A 17,149-nucleotide genomic window follows, 5' to 3' on the forward strand; every position below is an offset into this window, starting at 1 on the left:
TATGATTTTAGGTAGCCTCTCTGCTAATGGGTGAGGTTGTGTTCCTGTCTTGCTAGTTGTTTGGCATAGGGTGTCCAGCACTGTAGCTTACTGGTCGTTGAGTGGAGCTGGGTCTTAGCATTGATATGGAGATCTCTGGGAGGGCTTTCGCCTTTTGATATTACATGGAGCCGGGAGGTCTCTGGTGGACCAATGTCCTGAACTCGGCTCTCCCACCTCAGAGGCATAGGCCTGACACCTGGTCGGAGCACCAAGACCCTGTCAGCCACACAGCTCAGAAAAAAAGGGAGAAAAAAAGAAAGAAAGAAAAAAATAAAATAAAGTTATTAAAATAAAAATAAAAAATAATTATTAAAAATTTTAAAAAATTAAAAAGTAATAAAAAAAAGAAAAAAAAAAGAAAGAAGAGAGCACCCAAACCAAAAAACAAATCCACCAATGAGAACAAGTGCTAAAAGCTATACCTAAAAAAAAAAACAATACGGACATACAGTACCCTAGGACAAATGGTAAAAGCAAAGCTATACAGACAAAATCACACAAAGAAGCATACACATACACACTCACAAAAAGAGAAAATATAAACACACACACATATATATATATATATGTAAAGGAAGAGAGCAACCAAATCAGTAAATACATATATATATTTCACTGCTCTCAAAGTCCACCGACTCAATTTTGGGATGATTCGTTGTCTATTCATGTATGCCGCAGATGCAGGGTACATCAAGTTGACTGTGGAGATTTAATCCACTGCTCCTGAGCCTGCTGGGAGAGATTTCCCTTTCTCTTCTTTGTTCGCACAGCTCCTGAGGTTCAGCTTTGGATTTGGCCCTGCCTCTGCGTGTAGGTGGCCTGAGGGCGTCTGTTCTTCGCTCAGACAGGACGGGGTTAAAGTAGCAGCTGATTAGGGGGCTCTGGTTCACTCAGGCCGGGGGGAGGGAGGGGTACGGAATGCGGGGAGAGCCTGCGGCGGCAGAGGCCAGCGTGACATTGCAACAACCTGAAGCACGTGGTGTGTTCTCCCGGGGAAGTTGTTCCTGGATCACGGGACCCTGGCAGTGGCGGGCTGCACAGGCTCCCGGGAGGGGAGGTGTGGAGAGTGACCTGTGCTTGTTCATAGGCTTCTTGGTGGCTGCAGGAGCAGCCTTAGCGTCTCATGCCCATCTCTGGGGTCCACGCTGATAGCCGCGGCTCGCACCCGTCTCTGGAGCTCATTTTGGTGGCACTCTGTATCCCCTCTCCTCGTGCACCCTGACACAATGGTCTCTTGCCTCTTAGGCAGGTCCAGCCTTTTTCCCGGACTCCCTCCCAGCTAGCTGTGGCGCACTAGCCCCCTTCAGGCTGTGTTCACGCAGCCAACCCCAGTCCTCTCCTTGGGATCTGACCTCCGAAGCCCGAGCCTCAGCTCCCAGCCCCCGCCCGCCCGGGGGGGTGAGCAGACAGGCCTCTCAGGCTGGTGAGTGCTGGTCGGCACTGATCCTCTGTGCGGGAATCTCTCTGCTTTGCCCTCCACACTCCTGTTGCTGCGCTCTCCTCCGTGGCTCCAAAGCTCCCCCACTCCCATCCCTGCCAATGAGGGGGCTTCCTAGTGTGCAGAAATTTTTCCTCCTTCACAGCTCCCTCCCTGTGGTGCAGGTCCCGTCCCTATTCTCTTGTCTCTGTTTTTTATTTTTTCTTTTGCCCTACCCAGGTACGTGGGGAGTTTCTTGCCTTTTGGGAAGTCTGAGGTCTTCTGCCAGCGTTCAGTAGGTGTTCTGTAGGAGTTGTTCCACATGTAGATGTATTTCTGATGTATTTGTGGGGAGGAAGGTGATCTCCATGGCTTACTCTTCTGCCATCTTGTAGGTCTCTCAGAAAGAGTTTTGATAGTTGCAAGGAATAAGCTATCTCCTTTTCTAAAGATATCATAAAATGAAGGAATATAGTATTTAGATACTGAGGTATAGTAGTGATCAGAATGTTATTGCTCTGTATTTTTCCTGTGTATGATGGTTTTTATCTCCAGTTTTTTGAGCTAAAAGGGGACCTTAGAGATCATTTGATCTAAAGCCCTCCTTTTACAGATGAGAAAACTAAGATCTGGAGAGATGACTTGGGCAAATTAGTAGCCAAGATGAAATTAGATCCGGTGTCCTATTAATCTCTCTTGTGTCCCTTCATCTATGCTGTGTATCTTTCACTTTGTCACACTTAACTCTGTAGTACTGAGCTCTCTTTTAACTTTTTAAAGAAAATGGGAGAAATAGACTGGTATATGCATAGCAGAAGGTGTATTGAAACCCAAGAATTTCACTCATCAAAAATTGCTAAAATCCTGCCACAGTGCCACGTGGATTACTTTGTTCTTTTTAGCAGCTGCAGATGTTGTTGCTGGATTGATTTCTGCATATAAACACTTTACTAATCAAGTGTTTGATGTATGGCCTTTTATAAGTTCAAAGCAAAAAAACTTGAAGATGTGCCCTAGGGGAATCAAGTGCTTTACCTCAAAGGAAATATTAGTGGTTTTCAGAAGTGTTGGGTAGTTTGGTGATGATGCTTTAAAAGTATAGATATTTTAATTGATAGATTAAAAATATGGTAATCTATGTTTAAGAATATTTGACTCTAAAATCATATACTTCATTAAAAGTAAACATAACAATATCATCAGCTTTCAATGTATTGGTTTCATACAGGGGATTTAATATTTTGAATAAGAGCTTTTATGATCAGTTCCCTGACCTCATCTCTCATTTTCTCCTTTGCTCACTCTGCTGAAGTCATACTGGATCTTTGCTGTCCCCAAAACACACCAGACACTCTTCCACATCAGAGACTTGGCATTTGCTGTTTGCTCTACCTAAAATTTCCCCCCCCCGATAGCCATATGATGTGCTTTCTTACCTCACATAAGTCTTCATTCAAATATAACCTCATCAAAGTGGCTGTCCTTGAGCATTCTATGTAAATAGCACCCCCACCACCACCCACATCCCCACCTGTCACTATAATGCAGGGTTCCTCAACTTCAACGTTGACGTATTGGGCCGCACAGTTCTGTGGAAGGGGGGTCATATGCATTGTAGGATATTTAGCTGCATCCCTGGCATCTATGTACTGGATGCGAGGAGCATCTTCCCCACCCCCAGCTGTGTGTGCTAATCAAAAATGTCTCCAGACATTTCTGAATATTCCCTGGGGGGCAAAATAGCCCCTAGTCTAACCCCTAACCCCTCTTTATTTTTCTTCATAGCACTTATGCCATATTACATTATGTTTATAATCATACCTTATGTTATATGTTATTTGCTTATTAGTTGTCATTAGAATGTGAGCTTTTGTACAGCAAGACTTTCTTTCATTGATTGCAGTATCCCCAATCCCAGGAACAGTATCTGGTACAGTTTTTGGTTTTTTTTTTTTTTTAATAATTTTGCTTGTGGCCTTTTTTTTTCAAGTTTATTTATTTTATTTATTTATTTTTGGCTGTGTTGGGTCTTCGTTTCTGTGCGAGGACTTTCTCTAGTTGCGGCAAGCGGGGGCCACTCTTCATCATGGTGTGCGGGCCTCTCACTATTGCGGCCTCTCTTGTTGTGGAGCACAGGCTCCAGACGTGCAGGCTCAGTAGTTGTGGCTCACAGGCCTAGTTGCTCCGCGGCATGTGGGATCTTCCCAGACCGGGGCTCAAACCCGTGTCCCCTGCATTGGCAGGCAGATTCTCAACCACTGCGCCACCAGGGAAGCCCTCTGGTACAGTTTTTAAGCAGTAATATATCAAATAGATTAACTTCATAGTACATTTTCTTGAATGGTGTTGTGGTCATCTTGAGTCATTTCTCTATTCAGATTGCTTCCCTTTATTATAATTAAATTTATATATGAAAATCAGTGGAGGACCTAAGGAATAAAAAGCATTTTTGAACAATAAGTATTTGAAATTGCTGTTGAAAGTCCAACTTTCTTTACTAAAAAAATATACCCAAGTGATTATAACCCTCAGGACATTAGCCCTCTTTTCCAATAAATTAACTTTTCGTCATTGATCAGGTTTTTTTCCCATTTTTAACAGTTTCAGAATAAGCCTCATTAGCACTTAGATACAGTGTTAAGTTATGAAAGCACAAAAATTTAGAAGTTATTTATACATTTGCATTACTCATGACTGCATTTATTTTTATGAACTCTATATTTGTTTTGGCTTAACGTTTATTTACATTAACTCTTGAAAAAATTGGCACTGAAGATGGTATTGTAATTTCAGGTGTGCTGTGTAATATAATCAGCATTAATTCATAAACTGTTCTATTAGACTAAGGGGAGAATAAGGGGCATAAAACTTCTAAATAGCTACAGTAGAAATTGTTTTATACCATGGCAGTGTTTTATTGGTGTATAATCTATTAATTCTTTAATTTTTAAAGTCCTGTCAGCTTTATGATTTAATAATAATTTTGTTAAACAACTATGCTTTCTTAATATTAGGGATGCTATTTTTAAGTAAAGCTACTTATACACTGTTTAGAACATAAAAAACATGATGTAAACCATGCCCTTTTCAGTTAAAATTTGCATTTCCCTTTCAAACAGCCTTAGGTACCAAACAATAAGAAAGAAAAACATTGTATTTAGGTGAGCTTATGAACTGAGCCTAAAATGAAGAAAAATACTCTAACAGGTTAATTTGTTTCCATTTTTGCTTGGTCTCCCTTTTTACAAAGATCTCAAGAGCAATGGATTCATCTGTGACTATGAACTTCATGAGCTTTTCAAGGAAGCTAATATGCCATTACCGGGATATAAAGTGAGAGAAATTATTCAAAAACTCATGCTGGATGGTGACAGGTATAAAGATGGGAAGATAAGTTTTGACGAATTTGTTTATGTAAGTATGTGAAAACCTACCATTATTAGAAGTGATGATTGCTCCTTTGTCTTGTGGGGTCTTTTAGTAGTAAGTCCTATTAAGTTCCTAAATATATCATAGTAGTACTGTTATAACTAATAAAATTTCTCTCATCCCACCCACTACATTTAGTTCATTCTTTTAGCCATTAGAATATCTTAACAAAAGAATCAAGAAAAGAACACTGACAGAATCAAAGATATAACGCTCTGCTCACTGTGTAAGGTGAACAGTCTCCTTTGGGGGCATCAATAAAGGGCATTTTTCAAGGTGTGGAATGACATCCTCGAAGTGCTTTTTCTATCGGGAACAGTGTACTCCCAAATTTTAATGATACACCCTGACTCACAGTCTTGGACGCTTCCTGAGTTGAACTTTCTGATAAAAAGATGTTTGCTACTCTTGTGGTAGTAGTATTTAACTGTACCATTTTCCCTAGGATGATGATTTTGATAATTAAAAGTTAGAAGCACATCTTTTCGGTCCATTGGAAGAGGCACTTAAAATTCTTCTTGCTTCTCTAGTATCATCAAATACTCTTCAAGGTTAGGGGCTGATTTCTTAATTCTTCTACCCCCAAGCACCTAGTGTTCCATACTCAGTGCTTAGAGAGTGTATGTGTGGTACTCACTATTGAAGCCTAATGCTTTTAGCTGCTAGCTAGCAGGGTCAAGATTTTTCTAGACATATGGCATTTTCCATCCATATTCATTAACAAAGTATTTGAGATATATATTAAAGAATAGCTGTTGCCTCTCCCCTCAATTAAGAACACTTAAGATTTTATTGTTTTTATTTATTATTCATTTAAGGCTGAGTTTGACTAGATCGAATTTGGCATTCCTTACATATATTGCAGATAGGTAATTAGTGCCTAATACTTATCACAAACTTCCTAGCGCTCCTATCCTTTTCCACGGTTTGTTTTTGCCCCAAGACACCTGAAATGATAGCATATACTCCCATCAGTAACCATAGCTCAGTAAAGGAGGTGAAATTCTGATATGTTTTTTCCGATTAGAATTAACCCCTTTAGAACACCTTGAGAGTTCCAGAAGCAAATTGACTAAGTAATGGTGTCTACTCAACTGATAGCATTTGCCTGGGGGTGGGGCGGGGCAGGGCGTGGCTGGGAGGAGGGGAGTGTTACTTTTTTTAAAATGTAGACATATTTCATAACTATAATGCTATGGTTCTTGCCATCTTCTCTTGAAATACTGATCTCCTCCCCACCATTTTTTGTCTCCAGTTATTGCCAAAGCCTTTTGTTTCGAATCCTATGTTCAATAGTAAGTTGCAATTGACTTGCAGTATGAGCGCTTGCATGTCCTCTGATGTATAACTTGCCTCCCTTGTAACTGCATGTTTAATTGTGAGTTTAAAGCAGCTTACAGTGGTAGATAACTATGATCACTTATATTTTTGATATAATTTTCTGCTCAGAATTTTTTAATCTACTAGGAAGAACAGACTTAAATAATCAAGATTTGCAGTGTGCCAGTATTTTTAAGGACACAGTTATGAAATTGTCTTTGAGAAAAATCATCTTAGGGAAATATTTAATTTTGTATATTTTGTAACGTTGCTGATTCCACACAGCTGTTTGTGGCTTTTAAGTGAAGGCTGTGATTACCCTAGTATTTTCTTAAAAAGTGAATAACAGGCATAATAATTTTGGCATCACCAGGGATTTTTTTAAAAAATAAAATACTAATGAGGACCTTGTTGGTTAAAATGTATATTTTAGAATTGGAAGAAATCAATATGTTTATACTCCTTCATTTTTCAAATTAAAAAAAAAAGCCTGGGTTCCTGAAAAAGGAAGTGACTTGCCCAACATTACACAGGGGACTAGTGGCTTTTTCCAGTTACCTCCCTTCTATTCAAGAAATTTGAAATCTGAAGGACGGTAAAATAACCCAGCTGAAGTTTCAGAATGATACCACCATGACTGTGCTGAAAGAAAGATGGGTATGTAACCAACCAAATGTCTGTCCGCTCCCATCTGCCTTGTCATCAATGAAACATCTTACAAATTGTCAGACAAAATACGGGTAGATCCTAGTTATCTGAGAAAGAGGAAGCACATTATTCCTGTCAGGGATTAACATAAGGAAATAGAAATAAACATGTTCTTGCATGTTAGATTTTTGGTTTTTATTTTAAATTGCTACTTAAGAGGTGTTAATTGCAAACCACGCTACAAACAACATGTTTATATTAATTTTGGAGAATATATATATATGGCAGAAAAGAGCCCCCAAATTATATGTAAGCTTCACGTGTTAAAATTAAATATATTAACTGATCTTATTTCTTCTAAGTATTTCAAAACTAAGTTACTGGATTTTTATACTTCTGCGGTAATAGTGGGGTTTTTTTACTTCATCTGTAAAAAGACTGGTATGGCGATAAGTTCTTTCAGCAGAGAAATCTGCATTAAACTCTTATTTTCACAGTGAGAACCTTGCTCTTACATAATGGGAATAAGTTATTGACCTGTTTTAGAACTTTTACTAATATTACCGACCTCATAGGATTAAGTAACTTCATATAAGTAAAGTGCTTAGAACCATACCCGGTATATAGCAAATGCTATACAGGTGTTAGTTGTTGGTAGTTATTTCTATTTATTACAAAGGCAGTGTTCTTTTCCTATTATTACTAAGTTTAGGCCTACAACAGATTCCCCGAAAAGTAAAAATTCAAACCTGCTGCGTTGGAAACAAGCCTCAAACACTGGAAGCCAGTCAGTATTTTTTTGCAATTCATTCTAAAATCTTTCCTTCTTAAGTCCTGTGCCTCTGCATTGCTTTGGTTTGGCCACTAGTGCTGATCTAGGAAGGTGATGACACTTTTGAAAGGAATAAGAAACATATACGTTTCATAAAAGAGACTGGAAAAGATGTATAGAACCAGAGTGAACAGTGTACACCAGGAGTTTGTTCACACATGATAAAAGCAAGTCCCTCCTCATGGAGGGAAAACAGCATGAAACAGCGAGCTCATTAGTATCACCACGGGCAGCTTTGAAAAGATTCATTGACAACTCTCCAGCACAGTAGTTGGCCTGGTGCTATCTCTGATTTCAGAGATTCTTGTTAAGCCAAGGCTTATACTCAAATTGCTTTATCATCCACTCGAGTGATTTCTTTACTAAAGTAGAAAATAAAATGCAAATTCTCACGTAGTGAATCAATTTAACAGATACATAAATCTTCAACTATCACTTATGTTTTAACATTTTTTTAAATCTAAAGAACAGAGGAAAATACTATGAAACTGAAAATTTGAGCCTGGCTGGAAGAATTTATTTTAAAATATTTAGAAAAGGAAGGTCATGTAACTTTTGTAAGACAACTGAAAATTAACTCATTTAATTGCAACTTTGCATTCAACATGTTATTCCCAAGCATCAAGAGTTTAAGTAGAGCTATGTAAGTAATTGCGTTAGAATATTGTACAGTAGACATTCTTCTTTAAAAGTTATTATTATTTGTATTATTCCTCTTTTCCATGATGTTTACAAAGTTTTTCAGCTGAAATAGTGATCATGGAAACAACCTAATTTTTAGAAGCTAATGATCCTTAAGGCAAAAATAGTCGTGATAAGAAAAATAACTTTGCATATGTCATTCTGAGGGCAGTAGTTTTGAGGCAATCACATTTTGGAGATTTTTGTCGTTCCAGTGATTTATGGTATCTCGGTCAGGAGAAGCACACATTTTATATTTTAATTTACTACACAGTGTTATCTAAATGAAGTAAAGTTCAGAGTGAGGTAGAATAGTAAATATTGTTTTTTCACTGAGCAGATACATATAGTTATCAAAGAGGGAGCTGTGGGAACAAAATGCATCACAGTTAAGATGCTACATTCCCAAGTAACCATTTTGTTGTCTAATCTTGGCTTGGAAGGTAAGGTAAATTAAATGAAATTACAGGTGGAATCAGAGTGTGAGTAAAAATAATTTTAATAATTTGAAATTACCCAGGGTACATGAGTCAGTTCCACACTATTGATACTTAACAGGAGTCAGTATAATGGCCAGAGAGGAGGAAGAGTGATTTCATTGGTTGTGTGTAATATTTAGAGTAGTCAGTGTGTGTGTGTCTATATACATATACAGACATAGATGCGCGCACACACATTCTGAGTCTACCTCTGAAATTACAGGTATAGCACAAAATCACAGCTATGGAAATTAAGTAAGCTTGATTTTGTAAAACTTACTGCTTACTAACTATTTTCCTAAATAAAATTGGGTTTATAAGTCCAAGGAAGACCAGGATTTCAGGACGGTAACAGGAAAAGATGACTTTGTGATGGGGCTACAGCAACTTTCCTACCAGTTAGAAAGAGTCTGTCTCGACAACCCTCAGAATGGGAGAAAATATTTGCAAATGAAGCAACTGACAAAGGATTAATCTCCAAAATTTACAAGCAACTCATGCAGCTCAATAACAAAAAAACAAACAACCCAATCCAAAAATGGGCAGAAGACCTAAATAGACATTTCTCCAAAGAAGATATACAGATTGCCAACAAACACATGAAAGAATGCTCAACATCATTAATCACTATAGAAATGCAAATCAAAACTACAATGAGATATCATCTCACACCGGTCATAATGGCCATCATCAAAAAATCTAGAAACAATAAATGCTGGAGAGGGTGTGGAGAAAAGGGAACCCTCTTGCACTGTTGGTGGGAATGTATATTGATACAGCCACTATGGAGAACAGTATGGAGGTTCCTTAAAAACTAAAAATAGAACTACCATATGACCCAGCAATCCCACTACTGGGCATATACCCTGAGAAAACCATAATTCAAAAAGAGTCATGTACCACAATGTTCATTGCAGCTCTATTTACAATAGCCAGGACATGGAAGCAACCTAAGTGTCCATCATCGGATGAATGGATAAAGAAGATGTGGCACATATATACAATGGAATATTACTCAGCCATAAAAAGAAACGAAATGGAGTTATTTGTAGTGAGGTGGATGGAGTTAGAGTCTGTCATACAGGGTGAAGTAAGTCAGAAAGAGAAAAACAAATACAGTATGCTAACATATATATGGAACCTAAGGAAAAAAAAAAGGTCATGAAGAATCTAGGGGCAAGACGGGAATAAAGACACAGACCTACTAGAGAATGGACTTGAGGATATGGGGAGGGGGAGGGGTAAGATGTGACAGGGTGAGAGAGTGGCATGGACATATATACACTACCAAACGTAAAATAGATAGCTAGTGGGAAGCAGCCGCATAGCACAGGGAGATCAGCTCGGTGCTTTGTGACCACCTAGAGGGGTGGGATAGGGAGGCTGGGAGGGAGGGAGATGCAAGAGGGAAGAGATATGGGAACATATGTATATGTATAACTGATTCACTTTGTTATAAAGCAGAAACTAACACACTATTGTAAAGCAATTATATTCCAATAAAGATGTTAAAAAAAAAAAAAGAGTCTGTCTCAGTTGATTAATTACAAAAAGATGCTCTCCTGGAGAGACTAAATGTAAAACGGCACTCCTCTTTCTGCCTGCCACAGTCTTGCACAAGACACCAGGCCTGCTTAGGGGAGCATGGGCTGGATTTCAGCTTCTACTCATGCCTGCTCTCATAGACACAGCCTGAACTGCTAAATACGGTGACCCTGTTCTATGACCTTCAAACATAGGCTACCCCTCCTGAGGTGTGTTTGTGAGTATGTACTTGTCGGTAATGCTAAAGGCCTTTGGGTTATCTTCTGTTTGCTCAGCAACTTTTCCATTAGGGCCGTAAGTTTCTTTCGATAGGTCTATTGTGTTCTAAACACCTTTTAAAGAAGTTTTTATGAAAATGCTACATCTTGCTCTTGTTTTTCTGGTGGTGGCTAATTTAGCCATGCACATTGGTAGCTCAGGAACAAATTGGAGGTTAGGTAAGTTTCAGTATTTCAGACATGTATGGGCAGACCTTTGGAATGTCCAGTCATTCAGTCAAGCGGTTAGAGTAGGGTATGAAATTTGCTTTGTTACCGCCTGCTTTTGTACAATTAGAATGTACAGGTTAATTTCATTAGCCATGTGCCTTATTGTGAAGAAGCTCGATCACTGAAAAGCCTCTTTTCTGGGTTTATTCTTTTTTTTTTTTTTTTTTTTTTTTGTCTGCGTTGGGTCTTAGTTGCTGCGCACAGGCTTTCTCTAGATGCAGCGAGTGGGGGCTACTCTTCGTTGCAGTGCGCGGGCTTCTCATTGCAGTGGCTTCTCTTGTTGCGGAGCACAGGCTTTGGGCACACAGGCTTCAGTAGTTGTGGCTCTCGGGCTCAGTAGTTGTGGCTTGTGGGCTCTAGAGTGCAGGCTCAGTAGTTGTGGCGCACGGGCTTAGTTGCTCCGCGGCATGTGGGATCTTCCCAGACCAGGGCTCAAACCCGTGTCCCCTGCATTGGCAGGCGGATACTTAACCACTGCGCCACCAGGGAAGTCCCAACATTTTCATCTTTCTTTGCACTGTGAATCATGCTTAAAGAAGGGGGAAGCCTTCAGTCGTTTCTCTCCAGGAAAGGAACAAAGCCTTCCTTGTTCTAGAAAATTAACAGATTTACCTGTGCCTTTGAACTACACTAGTTTTTGGCTTAAAACGTATTCAACGCATGTGGCGCTTGATGTTTTTGACAAGTGTGTGCAGTTGACTTCTGGCACTTCATTTTTGGTAGCAGTATTGAAGTACTTGTTTAGCATTTTAAAACTCAAGCCTAGTTTGCCTTATCACCTATGGGGGAAAATGTAGGTTACCAGAGTATAAAAGAAGATAAATATGCTTATGGTTGTGACTGATTGAAAATTGTGAATCAACAACATATTTTCGTTAATAGATTTTCCAAGAGGTAAAAAGCAGCGATATTGCCAAAACCTTCCGCAAAGCAATCAACAGGAAAGAAGGGATCTGTGCTCTGGGAGGAACTTCAGAGCTGTCCAGTGAAGGAACGCAGCATTCTTACTCAGGTAAATAGTTTCACATGTGTTAGGTGAACACAGTGAACTAAGTAGGTTGCCTGCTATAATGTCAAGGAGAGGCTCTAGAAACACATTGCCTCCTAATTAAGAATACAGTCGAAGTCGTTGTGACCTATATTTGGACTTGGGACTTAATACTTCCCATAAAGGCATTACAGGTATTTATTGTACGGCTTTATTAGCTTGTAAGAGCCATGATACAATACGTGCACAGATAGGCTTTATTACAGCAGAGCCCTACAGTAATATAAATAGAATTTTTTTTTAAAGATTGATTGATTGATTGATTGATTGATTGCTATGTTGGGTCTTCGTTTCTGTGCTAGGGCTTTCTCTAGTTGCGGCAAGCGGGGGCCACTCTTCATCGCGGTGCGTGGGCCTCTCACTATCGTGGCCTCTCTTATTGGGGAGCACAGGCTCCAGACGCGCAGGCTCAGTAGCTGTGGCTCACGGGCCCAGTTGCTCCGGGGCATGTGGGATCTTCCCAGACCAGGGCTCGAACCCGTGTCCCCTGCATTAGCAGGCAGATTCTCAACTATAAATAGAATTTTGTAACTAACTTCTAAGGATCAGTTAACCCTGCTCTATTCTTTTTGTTTATTTTATATAGCTCCTAACAGCCACTGTGTTGCATTCACTTGTCTGGGTTTCCAAAGAGGATAACAACAGGCTTGTGAAACATTAACGTACAGCTCTCCTGAACAACTATTTCAGGCTTTAGAGTCAAATATTTAACCTAGAGTATGAACTAATGTCTTCTTATTTCACATAATTTTAGAGGAAGAAAAATATGCTTTCGTTAACTGGATAAACAAAGCTTTGGAAAATGATCCAGATTGCCGACATGTCATACCAATGAACCCAAATACTGATGACCTGTTCAAAGCTGTTGGTGATGGAATTGTGCTTTGGTAAGATTTCCAAAAATAGTCTTCCATGTAATTGACATAGTTGTTTCTGGATGCTTGACGGATTCATCTCGGGGAATAGCTAGAATTGAAAATTGTCTAGGTTCTGCCCATTTCATCTCTAGGTCTGTCCGTGAAAGTACCACTAAAGGTGAATCTAAAACTCAGTCATTTAGACCAGAGACCTCTTCCTAGAGAAGCTCTCAGCTTCCAATTTCTTCTCATCACTGAGTAGCTAAACATTACAACTTAGTTGAACTTTTTATGTCAGCATCTCTTTATTCTCAAGTACCATTGGTCCCAAAAGAGAAAAACAGGCCACTCATCACTTTTCACTCTCCAATTACTTATTTCTGAAAAATGCATTCGTCACTCCTGCTGCCCCAGACCCAACAGTGTCTTGGCAGAAATGATATAAGATTATCAACAGTTTGTCAGTGAATGCAACTCTTTTTTGAGGCAGTGGCGTACAGTGGTTAAGAGCATGCTCCATAATCAGTCTGCCCAGTTCCTATTCAGACTCTGTCACTCAGTAGCTATGTATCAATAGCTGCAATCAAGATACTGACCCCTTTGAACCTTCCTACACTGTTGGTGGGAATGTAAATTGGTACAGCCACTATGGAAAATACTACGGAGGTTCCTTAAAAAACTAAAAATAGAGTTACCATATGATCCAGCAGCCCCACTCCTGGGCATATGTCTGGAGAAAACTGTAAGTCAAAAAGATAGATGCGCCCCAATGTTCACAGCAGCACTATTTACAATAGCCAAGACATGGAAGCAACCTAAATGTCCATCAACAGAGGAATGGATACAGAAGATGTGGTACATATGCACACTGGAATACTACTCAGCCATAAAAAAGAATGAAATTATGCCATTTGCAGCAACATGGATGGACCTAGAGATTGTCATACTGAGTGAAGTAAGTCAGACAGAGAAAGTCAGATACCACATGATATCACTTATATGTGGAATCTTAAAAAAAATGATACAAATGAACTTATTTACAAAATAGAAACAGACTCACAGACATAGAAAATAAACTTATGGTTACCAAAGGGGAAAGGGGGAGAAAGAGATAAATTAGGAGTTTTGCATTAGCAGATACACACTGTATATAAAACATACTATATATAAAATAGATAAACAATAAGGTCCTACCATATAGCACAGGGAACTATATTTAATATCCTGTAATAAACCATAATAGGGAAGAATTTTTTAAATAAATAAAAGGTACTTGACCACTTTGCATTTCAGGATCCATCCATTATGATCCCCATATTATTGTACTTGCCTCACAGGGCTGTTGTGAGCTTTAAGTGACTATATATAGAGCACTTAGAACAGTGCAGTGGGTATATTTCTGATGACAGCGTACAATATATGAAATTCTTTTTTCTTTCAATAAGGTCATTTTGGTTGTTTGAAAAGCTGATTTTAAAAATGTGAAATATCCCCTTACTTGCCACTTATAGGCTGTAAAGAGATATTCCCGATATGTTTTAATATAGAGACTCATATGGTACTATTTATTTAATATTTAAATTTTGCATGGAAAGAAGCGTGGTTTTCCCTATGCAGAATAACTTGTTTTAGGGCAGTATTATAAACATCTAAAATGTTAGAGTCTAACTCCAAATTTTACCAAATGAGATTCTTCCTAAGTCAGATTCTAACCTAATAAATATAACTTTTCTTTCTCTCTGTATTATCACTGTATTTCCAGCACCAAATATAGTACCTGGTACATCATCTAGGCACTCAATAAGTATTTGGTGAATGAAAGAATCTCATGCTCAACTAATTTTACCTCTTTGTAGATAAATGGTCATTTTAATTGTGCATCGTATAATCTAGAAGAGAGATTCAGTTTCAATGTGCGATATTATCTGTTTTTAACATTTATTCAATAAAGGTTTTTTTAATATCCGAGTAATTCATTCTTCTAAAAGAATGTGGAAGTTACAAAAAATTAAATAAGACAGTATGCCCTAATGCCCAACTCAGAAATACTCAACTACTGTAAATACTTTGGTCTTTTTTATTTGCATTTTTATATGTATAGTTTTTTGAGATCAACATGATAAAAGTCATATGTTGCATTTTTTTTTCAGATTACATGAGAGACATGTTATAATAAGCCTTACAGTATTTGTGTATATTAAAGATTATTTTAAAGTAAGTCAACTCATTTCAAAATTTGTTTCAGTAAAATGATCAACCTTTCAGTTCCTGATACAATTGATGAGAGAGCAATCAACAAGAAGAAACTTACACCCTTCATCATTCAGGTATGTACCATTCTCCCCTCCTTCCATGAAACTACTATTTGAGGACCTGTTCTACAGACCATAGGCTCTGCACTTTTCATCTTCTCATTTAATTCTTATAACAAGTCTGAGTTGAGGATTATTTTCCAGATTTCATAGAAAAGAGAAACTGAGACTCAGAAAGGTTTTTGAGCTGTACTGACGTTACTGCTGGAAGTAAAGTTCAAATCCAGGTCTAACTGCAAAGCCCTGTGTTCTTTTCATTACACTTTGTGTTCAAACATACAGAAATAAGCAAAAACATTTAAGCTCTTAATTAATTAACATGCTTAAAGAACAAAGGGCTTTTATTTTCCATTTAGTGAGTATTAGACTGTTAGATAGCAAAATTCCCTCAAGCAAGAGCATCTCTTGGGATGTGGAGATTGAGAACTTCTAGAACTCTCAGGTGTATTCAATAGACCTCTCATTTAGGCATTTTTAGAAATACGACACTTAACCCATATGGATATACTTACTCTAGTAACTCAGCCTTTCCCTTTAGTGTCAGTGTCCTTAAGAAGGGACCAAATAAAAATACTGAGTTAACTTCCCCTGTAAATCTGAAAAAGACAATAACAATGAGGCTAGATTTGTTTTAGCTATGCTTTTTTTTTAAAAAATATTTATTTATTTATTTATTTATTTATTTAGGCGGCGCCAGGTCTTAGTTGCGGCACGTAGGATCTTCATTGAGGCATGTTTAGTTGTGGCACGTGGGCTTCTTAGTTGTGGCATGCGGACTCGTAGTTGTGGCATGCATGTGGGATCTAGTTCCCCAACCAGGGATCAAACCCGGGCCCCCTACATTGGGAGCGCGGAGTCTTACCCACTGGACCACCAGGAGAGTCCCTAGCTATGCTTTTAACACCAAAGCCTGGATATTGCTTTTTGTGCATCACGTGTGGGTAAAATTAAGACATAATTTCCTTGCTGAGTGTTATTTTCAGTGAAGGGAGAAATAGACTGCAAAAAAACAGAAAGGTCAAGAAGTAAGTGTTGTAAATTGGCTGTCTTGCAGGAAAACTTGAACTTGGCACTGAACTCTGCTTCTGCCATTGGGTGTCACGTTGTGAACATTGGTGCAGAAGATTTGCGGGCTGGGAAACCTCATCTGGTTTTGGGACTGCTTTGGCAGATCATTAAGATCGGTTTGTTTGCTGACATTGAATTAAGCAGGAATGAAGGTAATGGAACACAGTCATAATTTTGAAAGTCGTTTATTGGTTATTTTTTCTAGTCATGCAGACTGTCATGCTTTCACTTAATTGAGGTGATTAGATGATAACTAGAATTAAACATAAGGTAATGTTATAGTGTTATTCAGGAAAACAGCCTAATTATAACTTTCTTCTTTAGTAGTAATTAACATTTGTCTGGCACTTTAGAATTCATTTCACAGTAAAGGCACGGAAGCACAGAGAGTTTAAGGAACTTGCCCAAAGTCCCCAAACTTGATATGTATTCTTTTCTGCTCTGACCACACAGTCCCCACCCCATCACCACCCTCAGCTCCACTGCTGCACACCATCTCCTATTATTTTCCATACCTTTTCTATTCTATCATAGATTTAGGCCTCTTCAAAACTATTCTAAATTGCCCCTGGTGGTCTCATGTTTCCTGAATTAGCAGAAGCATCATTCTTATAGGATAGGTTTTGATATCACATCATAGACTTCTAGGATGTATAAGCATATGCAATACAATTGTCCTGGGGTGCTCGGAAGTACTACATTATCCTCTCCTTTTGAAGTTTACAATATTAAGCATCACTCCAAATATTCACATTTTCTTCTGTAACTCACCATATCAATCCTCAGTTACTTTGGGGGAAGAATATATACTGGGGGTTCTCAGTATTTCAGGGTCTCACAATGCCTGTCAACAGTCTTATTTTGCACATTTATCCAAGACTTTATTACACTTACACTTTCAATCCATTCAAAGGGGCCCATATTTAAACAAATAAAATTTTTCTAATTGCCGGCCTCTTCAGAGCAGTGTTTGTCATGTTAAA

General features: G+C 38.5%; 1 protein-coding gene across 5 annotated transcripts in view; it reads left to right on the top strand.

Annotated features, from left to right (window-relative positions):
• PLS3 (plastin 3) overlaps positions 1 to 17,149 on the top strand; it is a 90,405-nt gene that overhangs the window by 57,509 nt on the left and 15,747 nt on the right. For all 5 annotated transcript variants that reach the window (XM_082377226.1, XM_082377228.1, XM_082377230.1 and 2 more), the window contains 5 exons: positions 4,710 to 4,873; positions 11,764 to 11,893; positions 12,684 to 12,816; positions 15,032 to 15,113; positions 16,153 to 16,318. In XM_082377226.1, coding sequence (XP_082233352.1) covers positions 4,710 to 4,873; positions 11,764 to 11,893; positions 12,684 to 12,816; positions 15,032 to 15,113; positions 16,153 to 16,318 — 675 coding nt within the window. The remainder of the gene's footprint in view (positions 1 to 4,709; positions 4,874 to 11,763; positions 11,894 to 12,683; positions 12,817 to 15,031; positions 15,114 to 16,152; positions 16,319 to 17,149) is intronic.

The sequence above is a fragment of the Balaenoptera borealis genome (genome assembly GCF_965194805.1).
Source record: "Balaenoptera borealis genome assembly, chromosome: X".
Lineage (NCBI taxonomy): Eukaryota > Metazoa > Chordata > Mammalia > Artiodactyla > Balaenopteridae > Balaenoptera > Balaenoptera borealis.